A 16,684-nucleotide genomic window follows, 5' to 3' on the forward strand; every position below is an offset into this window, starting at 1 on the left:
ACGACTGATGCCACAGAGATACATGATACCATATATGAATTCTACAAAAATCTTTATGCACACAAATTAGAAAACCTGGAGGAAATGGACAAATTCCTAGAAACACACAGCCTTCCCAGGCTCAACCAGGAAGAAGTAGAATTCCTAAATAGACCGATATCTAGATCTGAAATCGAAACAGCAATAAAAAACCTTCCCAAAAAGAAAAGCCCTGGACCAGATGGGTTCACACCTGAATTCTACCATACCTACAAAGAAGAACTGGTGCCCATCCTACATAAACTATTCTCCAATATAGAGAAGGATGGGATTCTCCCCAACACTTTTTACCAAGCCAACATACTCCTGATACCAAAACCAGGAAAGGATGCAACTAAAACAGAGAACTATAGACCAATTTCTCTTATGAATATAGATGCAAAAATTCTCAATAAAATTCTAGCAAATCGAATCCAAGTGCTTATCAAAAAAATAATCCATCACGACCAAGTGGGCTTCATCCCAGAGATGCAGGGATGGTTTAACATACGGAAATCTATAAATGTAATTCATCACATAAATAGAAGCAAAAATAAAGATCATATGATACTCTCAATAGATGCAGAAAAAGCATTCGACAAAATTCAACACCCTTTTATGATAAGAACACTCAAAAAAATAGGCATAGACGGGGCCTATCTAAAAATGATACAAGCCATATATGACAAACCCACAGCCAACATCATACTGAATGGGGAAAAACTGAAAGCATTCTCACTTCGAACTGGAACCAGACAAGGCTGCCCACTGTCCCCATTACTTTTCAACATAGTATTGGAAGTCCTTGCAAGAGCTATCAGGCAAGAGAGCAGAATCAAGGGAGTCCAAATAGGGACAGAAGAGATCAAACTCTCACTCTTTGCTGATGATATGATGTTATATCTAGAAAACCCCAAGATTTCAACCAAGAGACTCCTGGAATTGATTAATGAATTCAGCAAAGTCTCAGGATACAAAATCAATACACACAAATCAGAGGCATTCATATACGCCAATAACAGTCAAACGGAGAACCAAATTAAGGACTCAATACCCTTCAAAATAGCAACAAAGAAAATAAAATATCTAGGAATATATCTAACTAAGGAAGTAAAGGACCTCTATAGGGAGAACTATGAAACTCTGAGGAAGGAAATCGCAGAACATGTAAATAGGTGGAAAACCATACCATGCTCATGGATCGGTAGAATCAACATTGTTAAAATGTCTATACTGCCCAAAGTTATCTACAGATTCAATGCAATCCCTATTAAATTACCAACATCTTTTTTCACAGACATAGAAAAAATAATTTTACGCTTTGTATGGAACCAGAGAAGACCCCGTTTAGCAAAAGCAATATTAAACAACAAAAACAAATTGGGAGGTATTAATTTGCCAGACTTCAAACTTTACTACAAGGCTGTGGTTCTAAAAACAGCCTGGTACTGGCACAAGTGCCGAGACACAGACCAGTGGAACAGAACAGAAAATCCAAATATAAAACCATCCTCATATAGCCATCTAATCTTTGACAAAGCAGAAAAAAACATACTCTGGGGAAAAGATTCCTTATTTAATAAATGGTGCTGGGAAAGCTGGATATCCACATGTAGAAGACTAAAACAGGACACACAGCTCTCACCCCTCACAAAAATCAAATCACGGTGGATAACAGACTTAAACCTTAGGTCAGAAACTATTAGAATTCTAGAAGAAAATGTAGGTAAGACTCTTACAGACATTGGCCTAGGCAAAGAATTTATGAGGAAGACCCCTAAGGCAATCACAGCAGCAACAAAAATAAATAAATGGGACCTGATCAAATTAAAAAGCTTCTGCACAGCCAAAGAAACAGTCACAAGAGTAAATAGACAACCTACAGAATGGGAAAAAATTTTCGCATACTACACATCAGATAAAGGACTGATAACAAGAATCTATTTAGAACTCAGGAAAATCAGTAAGAAAAAATCGAACAACCCTATCAAAAAGTGGGCAAAGGACATGAATAGAAATTTTTCAAAAGAAGATATAAAAATGGCTAACAAACATGAAAAAGTGTTCAACATCTCTAATCATCAGGGAAATGCAAATCAAAACCACAATGAGATATCACTTAACTCCAGTGAGAACGGCCTTTATCAAAAAGTCTCAAAACTATACATGTTGGTGTGGGTGTGGAGAGACAGGTACTCTCATACACTGCTGGTGGGACTGTAAACTAGTGCAGCCCCTGTGGAAAGCAATGTGGAGATACCTTAAACAGATTCAAGTAGACCTACCATTCGATCCAGCAATCCCATTACTGGGCATCTACCCAGAAGAACAAAAGTCATTCTATAAAAAAGACACCTGCACCCGAATGTTTATAGCAGCACAATTCACAATCGCAAAGATGTGGAAACAACCCAAATGCCCATCGATTCATGAATGGATTAGCAAAATGTAGTATATGTATACCATGGAATATTACTCAGCTATTAGAAATGATGGCGATATGGCATCTCTTTGGTTCTCCTGGAGTGAGCTGGAACCCATTCTATTAAGTGAAATATCCCAAGAATAGAAAAACAAGCACCACATGTACTCACCAGCAAACTGGTTTCCCTGAGTGCACATTTGGGATTCACACCAATTGGGTATTGGACAGAGGTCGGGGCTGGGTGGAAGGGATGGGTGTATACCTACTTGATGAGTGCGATGCGCACTGCCTGGGGAATGGACACGTTTGAAGTTCTCTCTGGGGGGGATGGGGTGGGGGGAGGGGAGGAGTGCACACCTATATGATGAGAGTGATGTGCACTGTCTAGGAAATGGACATAACTAAAGCTCAGACTCGGGGGGATGGGGAGGCATGGGCAATGTATATAGCCTGATCTTTTGTACCCCCTTAATGAGCTGAAAAACAAACAAACAAACAAAAAAAAATTAACTATAATTTTAATGATAAAATAAGAATCAATTATTCATCTAATAATAATAATGTACATTTGAATATAAAATATTTGAAAATGGTAGAAATAGCACCTCTCTAAACCTCTTGACCAAAGCAACTCTGTTATCATATGATTGTAAGTGTCCTCTTGAAACTAATTTTGAATAAAGAGCTCTTCAGGTAAAAAAAAAAAAAAATAAAATAAAATAAAAATGAGAAAATGATATGAACAGAAATTTCTCAAAAGAAGACATATAAGTGGCCAAAAAATATTTAAAAAATGCTCAATATCACTAATCATCAGGGAAATGAAAATCAAAACCACAATGTGACATCATCTCATCTCCATTGGCATGGTGATTATCAAAAAGACAAAAAATAAATGTTGGTAAGGATATGGAAAAAAGGGAATTCTTATACATTGTTGGTGGGAATGTAGACTAGTACAGCCACAATGAAGAATAGTGTGGAACTTCCTCAAATAAATGCAAATATAACTACCATATGATCCAGCAATCCCACTACTGGGCACTTATCCAAAGGAAAGGAAATCAGTGTATCGAAGCAACATCTGCACCCCCATGTTTATTGTGGCACTATTCACAATAGCCAAGATATGGAACCAACTTAAGTATCCAACAGCAGATGAATTGATAAAGAAAATGTGGAATATATACACAATGCAATAGTCTTCAGCCATAAAAAATGAAATTCTGTCATTCATGGCAACACGGATGAAACTGGGGAACATAAGTGAAATGAAATAATCCAGGGACAGAAAGTTGAACACTAAATGTTCTCACTCATATATGGAAGTTTTAAAAAGTTGATCTCATAGAGGGGTTATGTATACTATAGGCATTGTTGAAATACTTTGCTGCTGAGCACCTTGTTATGCAGGAATCAAACATCATCATGGAAGTTTTGCTTCAAGATACTGTCATTCAACATGCTGTTTTCCTACACCTATGTATTGGATATAAGTAAGGTCACCTTATAATAGTTCACTAAGTCAAATAAAAAAAACTCAGAGAAGGTGGTTTGATTGGGATTCTAAGAAAATCAAAATAATAAAGTTTGAAATAAAAGTAAAAAAAAAAAAAAAAGAATGAAGTTGGACCCTTAACTTACATCATATACAAAAATTAACTCAAAATGGATCGAAGACCTAATAAACATAAGAGCTAAAACCATAAAACTCTTAGAAGAAAACAGGAGAAAAGTTTCATGACATTGGAGTTGGCAATGATTTCTTGGAATGACACTAAAAGCACAGTCAGCATGAGAAGAAGATAGATAAATTGGGCTACATCAAAATAAAAAAATTCTGTGTATCAAAGGACACAAAAGTGAAAAAGCAACCAGTGAAGTGGGAGAAAATAATTGCAAACCATGTATCTGATGAGGGATTAATAATTAGAATATTTAAAGAATCCTACAAGCTCAACAACAACAACAACAACAATAAAAAACAAACAAACAAAAAAACCAAGCAACCTGACCCAGTGCTGTGGTTCATGTCTGTAATCCTAGCACTTTGGGAGGCCAAGGCAGGAGGATTGCTTGAGGTCAGGAGTTCAAGACCAGCCTGAACAAGAGCGAGATCCTGTCTTTACAAAAAATAGAAAAATTAGCCAGGGATGGTGGCAGGTGCCCTGTAGTCCCAGCTACTTGGGAGGCTGAGGCAGGAAGATTGCTCGAGCCTAGGAGTTTGAGGTTACAGTGAGCTATGATGATGCCACTGCACTGTAGCCCAGGTGACAAAGTGAGACCTTGTCTCAAAACAAAACAAAGCAAGCAAGCAACCCAATTCACAAAATGGGCAGAGGACTTGAATAGACATTTGTCCAAAGAAGATACATAAATGCCCAATAAACACATGAGAATATGCTCAAGATCACAAATCATTAGGGAAATGCAAATCAAAATCATAATGAGATACCACTCCACAACCATTAGGGCAGCTGTTATTAAAAAACAAAACAAAACAAGAAAATAACAAGTGTTGGTGAAGATGTGGACAAACTGGAACCCTGTGCACTGCTGGTAGTACTGTGAAGTGGTACAGTTGCTATAGAAACAGTACAGCAGTTTCTAAAAAAATTAGACACAGGATAACTATACGATCCAACAATTTCATTTCTAGGTATATACCCAGATTAATTGAAAGTGAGGACTCAGTCAGTTATTTGCATATCCATGTTCATAGCAGCATTATTCACAATAGGCAAAAGGTGGAAGCAACACAAGTGTCCACTTGGATATACAAGTGAAATCTTCTAGGTTGGAGGATTTCCACTGAAATTTCCTAAGAAATGTGACCTATTTTGTATTCGTGCATGCATGCATGCTTTCATCCAACAAACACTTATTTAGAAAATAAATAAAAAAAAGTCTCTAACTTCAGAGAGTTCACAATTTAATTGGGGAGACAAACATGAAAATAAGTAAGTATGAATGAAGAAGTGGAAGTGATCAGTTCTATCTTGCAGTGTGATGAGGGGTAGAATTAAGAAGAGTTTCATGGAAGGTACGATGATAAGCTGACTGAAAGAATAAGCAGGTGTTTTCTCATTGTCATTTAGACTTTGCTCTACAAGTCTTATTCTAAATGTTACCACTGCCACTTTCCTACAATAGACTCTGCAAGTTCCAGAAAAACAGCATTATATGTGTAAACATCTTTTCATATTGACCAAGAAGGAAGATAGAAAGGAGAGAAAGGGAGAAAAGAAGGAAAGTAATATTTATTGAGTACCTATAATGTGTCAAGCACATATATTGTCTTAAGCTTCCTAATACTTCCTCAAAGTACATATGTATTTTTCTCCACATTTTGTTCATAGCAAAAATCTGTCACATGTCCTACTTCATTTTGGCTGTATAGGAACATATACATTTTCCAAGTGAGACAGGAATTTAAATGACACTTAAATTAGTGAAAATTTCCACTGAACACCTCTCTAATTTGTCAGCGATGTATGGTCCTTTAGAACATGTTCTTTCTTGGGAAGGCAGCTATGACATATCAAAGTCATTATAAGCTGGGAAGGCAATTGATGAGAGTACTTTTAATCCACACATTGTGGGGACTCAGGGGGAAAGGAAGAACAGAGAAGTAGACAGCGATTTGAAGATGTGAAGGAAGACATTCCCATTGATGTTCACGCAGGAATGCTTCAATCTCCATCAGTCAGATGGCCAGAAATGGGAATTGATTTAAAGAAATCATAGAGAATTGGGGCTCCCATTTTCAAGGGGACAGTATTCCCATGGCACTTTGCTTGAAAGTTATTCCTTGTCCCAGTGAAAAATTGAGAGAAGTGAAGAGTCCCTGATCTGTGGGGAGTGGACCACAGTGAACCACCCCTGGAACTATCAGAGATCTAAATGACACCAGAGCAGCACGCGGAAATAAATAAGGCTTAGAAGGCCGAGGACTGAACACTGTTTGGGACAGTGTAGCCAATAGTGGCTCTTCTTTAGGCAGGAAATGTGACCAAGGACCACTGTATTTGACTGGGAGACTGGAGGATGGGGTGTGAGTAAGGTTAAGGGTGGAGGGAGACCTCTTATAGGGAGCAGGAAGACAAGGATTGCCAAATATAAGACTGGATGCAAAGCATAAGGAAAACCAAAAGAATAGCAGAAGCAACAAGCGTTGCCTCAAAGACAAGGGTAGTAAGCTTTAGGCTGTAGTAATCAGAAAACAAACAAATGCATGAGAAGTCTGAAGGCTTCTGTACCCACCAGCAACTCAGAAGGAATAATGTAAAACCTAAGAAGTGGATAACTCTGGCTGCCAAAAAAGAACATTTAAAAAGGGAGAGTGAGGACCGAGAAGTAGGAAGAAAATGGAGGGAATGAGCATTTTTTGAGCACATATCATGTGTCATACACTGTGCTTAATGCTTTGCTTCTTATTTGATACTTAAAACCACCCAAGAAAGTAGGAGATGCCATCTCCATTTTATAGATAAGAAGTCTGAGGCTTGGACTTAGCAAGTTAATGTAGTTGGGCAGCCCCATATCAGGTTAGGGAAAAGAGAGGTATGCAAGGGGGATACCTTTAACAGTGAGTTAACAGAAGAAGCTTTAAAAAGCTAATATGACATATTAAGATAAAACCAAACCAAGAAAACTTACTCTTGGGCCTGGTGCTCCAGGTGGACCCTAGAACATAACAAATTTTAACAATTATTTATTTAGTAGACATCGCAAACTAGGCAAGCATATAAGCATTGATAGTAAACAGATATAAATATAAATAAACTCACTGGAGGTCCTGGTTGACCTCTTGGTCCTTGAGGACCCTGGAAGAAATGGAGATAGATCACAATATGTATATATTATGCTTTTGGTTGGGTATAAACAAGAGAACTAATATGCAGCTACTGTCACTGCTTTTTTGTGTCAGGCAGGTCACACAATTTAAAATTGTTTTAGTATTTTGAAATTATATGCTTTTGTACTTAGCTATCACCCACGTTCATGAACAAGCTGGATATTTTTTTCCTGTTTTATTGATATTACTAGAAACTTGATTACTTATTTTAATAAACTATTATAAATGTAACATTTAAAAATGTTGATACTGTCTAAGCATGTTTTTCCTGTTATTTCTACCTACTACCCACCTAATCATCAAATATAGAAACTTCAGCGCTCTTAGGCACTTGCTTTTCCTTCATCTACCTATAAAATGATTAGCAACTGCTGTTGATTTCACCTCCAAATCTCTTCATCCTCACAGCAACTGTCTTAGTTCAGTGTTAACCATGCACTATGGACCGAACACTTGTGTTCCCCCCAATTTATATGTTGAAACCCTAATCCCCAGTGTGATGGTGTTTGGAGGTGGGGCCTTTGAGAATTGATTAGGTCATGAGGCTGGAGCCCTCATGAATGGGATTAGTGCCTTTATAAGAGGAGACACAAGAGATGATCTCTCTCCCCACCATGTGAGGATACAATAATAAGGTAACCTTCTGCAAACTAGAAAAAGGGCTCTCACCAGGTACCAAATCTGCTGGCACCTTGATCTTGGACTTCCCAGCTTCCAGAACTCTGAGAAATAAATGTTTGTTGTTTAAGCCACCCAGTCTGTGGTAATTTGTTATAGCAGCCTGTGTGCTACGACATAACGTTTCTGCCTGTACTACTAATTTGACTTCCTGACTTTATTCTCTCTGCTCAGTTAACTACATTCTACTTATAAAATGGAAATCTAATCATGTCATTATTTAGTTAAAATACTTTAGTGGCTCTTTATTGTTTAGAAGATAAAGTATAAACTTCTTAATAGTGATAGCTATCATTTATTGAGATCCTACTATGTACCAAGTTGTGTGCTATATTTCCATTTTACAGTTAAGAAAATGGAATGGTTAAGGAAACTAGCAAATAAGGGGCAGAGGGAGGATTAAAATCCAAGTCAATTGAATACAAAAGAATATGCTTGTAGTCAGTGTCCACTGCTGCCTCTTCTTCAAGATTGGTCCTCACTTCCACTTACTTCCCCCAACACATCCTACACACCATCTGTAACCAACTACTTGTAGAGCTCTCAATTGTCCAAGTTCTTTCACACAGGCTTTGCCTTGCATGTGCTATGTACTTGACCAGGAATGTTCCTCCCTATCTTTTCTATTTGTTGAAGGCCATTTCTCTTCCAACACTTCTTTAAAACTCTGTACCCACCTTTCTTAGCACCTGTTCCACTTCTCCTCTGCTCAACTAACCACTTCTCTTTCTGTATTCCAGAACACACCAGAAAGGCCCTAAGGACCCTTAAAGTGTCTCAGTCACTTTTCATTTTCTGGAACAAGAATAATGCCTAAACACAGTAGGTATTCAATAACTTTTATTGAATAATTAAATGAATGAATGAACACCATTAAAATTAATAAGTATTAATTTAGAAATTAGAAAAGTTAAAATGTGTATAGTTAAATGTAAAAAGTTATGTTGACATTTTTTCAAAATGAAATAATAGTAATAACAGCTAAGAATGCTTGAAGGACTTGTATGTCTGCTAAAAATTAACTTACTTGATGGTGAATTGAATGTTAAGACTACATTGAATCAAACTGAGTATAGTTAAAAGATGGCAAAGAAAAATTTATCTTCAACTGAGTATTGCATAATGTTGATACTATGCTTGACTTAGTATTATGCATCTTTCATTGCCAAAGCTGTTGATTCGAAGTATACTGTGATAGAACAAACAACACATAGTAACTTAAAAAGTGTAGAGTATTCCAACACTATGCCTGATGGACATTTCTTAGTTTGCATGGTTTATGATTACAATTTTAAGCAGAGAATGTAGAAAAATTGTACCTCAGAAACTACTAAGTTACAGAAATGTCATGTTAGAGATAGCCTTTTTAAATATACAGAGGCTCAAAGTGAATTTGGCTATGTAAGTTGCTCCATTTGGGATCAACATTGTAAAAATAATAAACAGTTGTGATATTTATCCCACTTAGCATATTTATGACATTTGCAAAATCTTAGCAATGGTTCAGTACAAAATATTTGTCCTATCTTTGACTTTGAAAGAGGAATTTATCATAGAAGAATGAAGAAAGTATTTCTACTGCTGGTTTTAAGTTCATTTCTGCTTGTTACTCAGAACAAGTTAGATCATCACAAATATGATCAAACAAAATACTTCAAACCCAGCAAGACAGGGCAGGGCAACCCCAAGGTAACAACTGCATAGAATATGGCAAGTAGCCAAGTAAAACAAAGTATGATTCCAACAATATAACATTTTATTTAGTTCTTTTTTATTACTCTAGTTAGTACACCATTAAGGAGAAGTGATTCTCTCTTATGCTATATAAAGCAGTTTATAACAAAACTATAATTGCCTATGTTATTTTTTTAAAGGGTAACTAAATTAATATGCATGGTTATAGTGGTTATTTGATTATTGTGAAAGCACTCTCACTGAAAATAGATTTCCTCTCTACTTAATCACAGAATTTGCACATGATCTTCCAAAAGTAACATATTTTGTCATCAGAATTTAAAAATACTGATGATTGCAGGTCCTTGAACTTAGGTATGTTAGTCTTTTCCTTTTAGTAAATTCCTTCATTTTGTTTCTTTATGTAATTTCCTTTAGGTAAATGTAATCTCAATTTAGCTCCATGATCTTTACTTTAGGCTGGCTGAGTTGTAGAAAGCTTCCCTTTTCTCATATATAAATTGAGGAGCTTCCATTGTAGGATGTTTAGCAGCATCCCTAGTATCTACTCACTAGATGCCACTAATATCTCTCCCTTTTTCTCCACTTGTGACAACCAAAGCTGTCTCCAGATATTGCCAAATGTCTCTTGGGGTGGGTGAGGGCAAAAGGCTCCTGGCCAAGAATCATTGGTTTAAAAGATTTAATTGAGAGTTTAGTAATATTAAGTAAAATTTATTAGATAGTAATGTAATTGGGATAGAATCAGTGAGCATCACAAGACACAAGGCATGAGTGCAAACAGGAATCTGCCCTTCAAGCTGCCATGTGGGTGGCTGGGCTACTCTTGTACAGGTGGAGCTCTTCCTCATCCAAATTGCTTCTGGCCCGTTTTTTCAGAGAGGCACTATGATTTATAGAAAACCACAATTGCATGGGAATTGGGAGACCTGGGATCTTGTCTTGTCTTTGTAACTAATTTGTTATATATCTTTGAGTGAGATGCTGATAATTTGGATCTCAGATATCTCAACTGTAATATAACAGGTCTGGTGAAGGTAATCTCCAACGTTCACTTTAGAAATGTGATTTTCGAGCCTTCTATCAATTTTTTCCCTCATGTTTTGTATCTGGAGAAAGACAGTACACAAAATGCACAAAGGCTGGAAATTTCAAATCTGAAGTCTATATGAATGTAAGGGGAATGAGTAATTGAATTTTAAAAGTTTGATAATTTTTCATTTGAATGAATTACACGATCTATGAATTTTAAAAAGAAATATATACATATATGCTTTACATTCTTAGTATGTTAATATTTAGGACATATTTCTCTTTACATAAGTTTCTCCTTATAATGCTTAGAACTATTCTCATTTTCAAATTAGAGGCAAATAAGATAATTTTGCTAATCAAGAATTGTGAAGATACATTAACTTAGAGGAAATATTTGAGAAAACATCAATGAGATTCTTCAGTTTTTACTAATTTTTATTAAATAATATGCTATAAAAATGAAGCAGTTAATCTAAAACTTCATTCTGATTTTGGTCTCTATTTTTTCTTTTTTTTATTTCAGAATATTATGGGGGTACAAACATTTTGGTTACATATAATGCCTTTGGAACCCAAGCCAGGGCTACAAGCTTGCCCTTCCCCCATACAGTGCGTACCGAAGCTATTGGTTGTGAATTGACCCACCCCCACCACCCCCTCCCACCTGACTGGCACTCAATGAATATTACTTCCATGTGAGCACCTTAGTGTTGCTCAGTTAGTACCAGTTTGATGGTGAGTACATGTGGTGCTTGTTTTTTCATTCTTGTGATACCTCACTTTGAAGGATGGGCTCAAGCTCTATCTAGGATAATATAAGAGGTGCTAGTTCACCATTGTTTTTTGTAGTTGAGTAGTATTCCATGGTATACAAATAACACATTTTATAATCCACTCATGTATTGATGGGCACTTGGGTTGTTTCTACATCTTTGCAATTGTGAATTGTGCTGCTATAAACATTCAAGTGCAGATGTCTTTATTATAGAATGTCTTTTTTTTCCTTTGGGTAGATGCCTAGTAGTGTGATTGCTGGATCAAATGGTATTTCTATTTTTAGCTCTTTGAGATATCTCCAAATTACTTTCCGCCGGGGTTGTACTAATTTTCAGTCCCATCAGCACTGTAAAAGTATTTCTGTCTCTCTACTTCAATGCCAGCATTTGTTGTTTTGGGACTTTTTGATAAAGGCCATTTTCATTGGAGTCAGGTGATATCTCATTGTGGTTTTGATTTGCATTTCCCTAATGATTAGAGATGTTGAGCACTTTTTTATATGTTTGCTAGCCATTAGTCTGTCTTCTTTTGAAAAGTTTCAGTTCATGTCCTTTGTCCACTTTTTGATGGAGTTGTTTGATTTTTTCTTGTTAATTTTCTTAAATTCTATTTAGATTCTTGTTATCAGCCCTTTATCGGATGTGTAGCATGAAAATATTTTCTCCCATTCTGTAGGTTGTCTATGTATTCTAATGATAGTTTCCTTGGCTGTGCAGCAGCTTTTTAATTTGATCAGGTTCCATTTATTTATTTTTGTTGCTACTGTGATTGCTTTGGGGGCCTTCTTCATAAATTCTTTGTCTAGGCTGATGTTTATAAGAGTTTTTCCAACATTTTCTTCTAGAATTCTTAAGGTTTCATGTCTTAGGTTTAATTCTGTCATCCATCGTGAGTGGATTTTTGTGAGAGGTAAGAGGTGGGGATCCAGTTTCAATCTTCTGCATGTGGTTATCCAGTTTTCCCAGCACCATTTACTGAATAGGGATTCTTTTCCCCAGTGTATGTTTTTGTCTGCTTTGTCAAAGATTAGATGACAATATGAAGATGGTTTTATATCTAGGTTCTCAGTCCTGTTCCAAAGGTCTGTATCTCTGTTCTTGTGCCAGTACCATGCTGTTTTGGTTACTAGAGTCTTGTAGATCACTTTAGGTAGTATGGACATTTTATCAATATTTAATTTTCTTTGATAGTATTGTGAAAGGTGCTGCATCTTTGATTTGATTTTCTGCTTGACTGTTATTGGCATATACGAATGCCACTGATTTGTGTGCATTGATTTTGTATCCTGGGACATTACTGAATTCATTTATCAAATCCAGGAGTCTCTTGGTTGAATCCTTGGGATTTTCTAGCTATAATAGCATATCATCAGCAAAGACTTTGACCTCTTCTGCCTCGATTTGGACACCCTTAATTCCCTTCTCTTGTGTGATTGCTCTGGCAAGGACTTCCAGCACTGTATTGAATAGAAGTGGAGATAGTGGGCAACCTTGTCTGGTTCTGGTTCTAAGCAGGAATGCTTTCAATTTTTCCCTGCTCAGTATGATATTGGCCGTATTTTTTCTACTTCTATGGCTTTAAGTTATGTTTCAAGTTGTGACATAATTTTGTCAAAATCATTTTCAGATGATTGACACTAGGATATTACTTCTGAGTTAAAATTTTATTTTATTACCAACGGTATCCCATTATTGCCAGCAGTCCTCTTGGCATTACTTACTCCAAAAATTACTAAATCATATTCTAAAAGTGTCTGGGGTCTCATAGAAACCAGGAAATTTTTGTAACCTTTCAAGATTAATTTGCTAATAACGTAATAGTTTTAAAGTAAGGGAACAGGAGAGAATTCTACTTGCTATCTTCAAGGAGTTTTTCTTGGGATGCCACAAAACTCTGGCTACGTTTGGAGAATACATATGAATCCAGGGATTTATTTTTAAAATAACCCATAGGCAAGCAGACTTGGAACAAGTATAGAACAGAAAGGAAAGAAACTCTTTTATAGATGGCAATATAGAAACAACTTTCTCAGTGGTGGAAAGGACCTAATTGGAATGCATTCTAGGGTTCACAATGTTAAATTGTAGAATATATGAAGCTTTCTAACAAAGAAACCCAAATTTATGCTAAAAGATTTACTTTTCATGCATTGTGTAATGAGCTGTAAACTTCTTGGTAGTTTTTTAAAGTCACTGAATCATTCTTTGGTCTAGGTATAAAATTTGGTAAGAAGATTGATAAAGCCAATTTGATAGATTGTTGTAATTCTGATCTTTGTACAAAGAGTCAAGTGCCTTATTTATCTCAATATAGTAAGTTTTAGCTAATAAAATCCATTTCCAAAATGCCTCACTTACTGGTATTATCTGAGACTGACTCCCATGAGGATATTATGTTCTGAAACACAGTAACCGACTGGGAGTTTTTAGCCAGTCAATTATTTAAACTGTCCCCTTAAAGAAAACAAACCTGTAGAATGTACTGAAAATGTCCTAATGAGAGTATAAGAAATGTTACCAAACTTTTCCATAGAACATAGGGAAAAAAAGGTTTAATGGCACATTTTATGGATTAAAGTAATTGCAGAATGATCTCTAGGAATTAAAAGATTACCTTTATAAAGCTCCTTAAACTATAATGAAATCACAGGAAAAGAGGTGATAAAAAGATATTTAGTATCAGTTACTTAACAATAAAAACAGAATAAACACATAATTCTAATGTGCCGGTTAATCCTTTCTTTCAGTAGGATTTAATTGCCTACATTAAATGCCACTCTGCTTGTTTGTCCTCTCCCTTGGGTACTGGGATTTGTACCTTATTTATAAAGAGAACTATGGTAATCCACAGAGCAAAAAACTATTGAGCATGTGAATTCACGAAATGCTACTTTACCAGGCTAGAAGTGGAAACAGCTGTTAACTTTAATTTTAGGGCACAGTTTCATTTATCTATCTATTTATTTACCAAATATTACCTACTATGTGGCATGTTCTGTTCTAGACGCTGATAACCAATGTACCAAAGTTTCCTGCTCTCATGAAGTTTACATTCTAGGGAAGAAAACAGAAAACAACTCCAAATAGTGCTAAGTTTTATGAAGAAAACAGGATATTATAAAAGAGAATGACCAGAAATAATGAGACAGAGTGGTCAGAGAATGCTTCTTTAAGAAGATACTTGACTAGAGACCTGAATATTGAGATAAAACCAATCATTTGAATAGTAGGTGAAAGAATTTTCTAGGTTAAAGAAAGGCATATTCCAGAGAATAGAAAGAAGGTCCGTGTAGTTGGCATGGGGAACGTGGTATATTGTGAGACTGGAGAGGCAAGCAGGGGCTAGTTCACATAGGGTCTTGTAAGTCAACATAAGGAAGTTTAGATTTTATTCCAAGTGCAAGAAAAAGTCAAAGGGAGGTTTTAAAGAGGGGAGTGATATAACCTGATTTATGCTTTAACAGGATCACTCTATTTGCTATGTAGAGAATAGACTGTAGTGGGGAAAAGTGGAAGCAATGAAAAGAAGTCAGGAGTCCAAGAGAGAGATCACGATACTCTGGACAAGGTGCCAGTGACAAAGAATGAGAGAAGTGGATGGATTCACAATACTATTTTGAGCTGACGGGAATTAACCTCTATTGTCAAGAACACTTCTTTATGTTCTATGCTTTTGTTAGTTCTTTCGTGGGGGGGGGGAGGGTTATCTATTTTTCTTTTATGTAGAATCACAGACACTCAGATACGGAAGGGATGTTAAAGGTATTTCTTTCATTAACAATTCCCTATTCTGTGCAGGAATACCAGTGCAGTAACTCAGAGGGATTCACTAGGCTTTTAGTGAAAGGTGCTCACTATCTTGTAAAACTGTCTTGCTGTGCAGTGTTATTATATTAGGCAGTTCATTACTACATTGAGCCCCCCAGCAGGGGTGGGAAACCTGCGGCCTCAAGGCCACATGTGGCCCTCCAGATCCCCAGGTGTGGCTCCTTGACCGAATCCAAACTCCACAGAACAAATCTGTTTATTAAAAAGGTGCAGTCAAAAGGCCCCACTCAAGGATCCAGAAGGCCACGTGTGGCCCTGAGGCTGCAGGGTCCCCACCTTGACGCCCTCATGGAGCTCACTGTTTCCCAGGGAGCTGAACATAGAAACTGGAAATACAATTTATTAAATAAATCATTTTAATTTTATCCTCTGGAGTTACTCATATTATTTCTATCCTCTCTTCCATAAGACAACCTTTCAAATATTTGAAGATAACTATCATGTTCTAATACCCCAAACCTTCTCTAATTCATTTACCAATAAATCATTAAATATTTATTGAGTGCCAACTATAAGACAGGTGCTGTCAGGTGTTGGGGACACAATGTTTAAACAAAAGACAACAACAATAACAGATAAAATGTCTGTGTCATGGAGCTACATTCTAGTGAGGGGAGATATAATAAACAAAAAACCAAATGAATATGCAATATGTCAGTGGTAAGGACACAGATTAAGGGAAGGGGAGGAAGATGGTGGGAGCATTGCTGTTTCACATAGGCCGGTCAGGAAAAGCCTCTCTGATAAGAGGACATTTAAGTAACGAACTGAAGGACAGGTGCCAGGCGGTGTACTAGGTCCTGGGTACTAGGTATTATGTCTAGGGGTGGGAGTAAGGTGGGGCCAAAACATCAGCAATTCCACCCTCAGTAAAGATCTTTAAATCAAAACCTCAAGAAGAATATGAACTCTCCACCATACATAAAGAGTATGGTAGAGAAATAGTAGGTACAAAACCCACGAAGAGAGAAGAGAACAGAAAGGACTAGGAAAGGGATATGATCAGGCTGAAGAATCTGGCAGAGGCTCAACATCCCAGATATTTCAACTGGCCTTTTTCCAGGACATGGCTCCCCTGAGATCCTTCACCAATCTGAGAGTCCTTCTCTGCACGTGCTTTACTTTTGTCCCTGCTTCTCCTTAGGGATTGCCTGACGGATGCCACCACCTGCTTTATTCTGGATGCTATATTTCTACCAGCACAACTCAAGATCACAGTCATAATTCATTGAGTTTGTAATCCATCAGAACCACCCAATTTTTTTTTGCATGAAATGCTTGTAACATTGTCATAGGTACTTGGGGTTTCCTAATCCTGATGGAAACTTATGTTCCAGCCACAGTACTTGGAGAGGACGTCAGGGAAGCATG

The 16,684-nt window shown here is 36.7% G+C and overlaps 1 protein-coding gene across 2 annotated transcripts in view; it reads right to left on the reverse strand.

Annotated features, from left to right (window-relative positions):
* The window catches only part of COL24A1 (collagen type XXIV alpha 1 chain), a 331,682-nt gene that overhangs the window by 21,487 nt on the left and 293,511 nt on the right, over positions 1–16,684 (reverse strand). For both annotated transcript variants that reach the window (XM_069478155.1, XM_069478156.1), the window contains exons 54-55: positions 7,234–7,269; positions 7,103–7,129 (exon numbers count right to left, since the gene is read on the reverse strand). In XM_069478155.1, the coding sequence (XP_069334256.1) occupies positions 7,103–7,129; positions 7,234–7,269 (63 nt within the window). The remainder of the gene's footprint in view (positions 1–7,102; positions 7,130–7,233; positions 7,270–16,684) is intronic.

The sequence above is a fragment of the Eulemur rufifrons genome, chromosome 8 (assembly GCF_041146395.1).
Source record: "Eulemur rufifrons isolate Redbay chromosome 8, OSU_ERuf_1, whole genome shotgun sequence".
Lineage (NCBI taxonomy): Eukaryota > Metazoa > Chordata > Mammalia > Primates > Lemuridae > Eulemur > Eulemur rufifrons.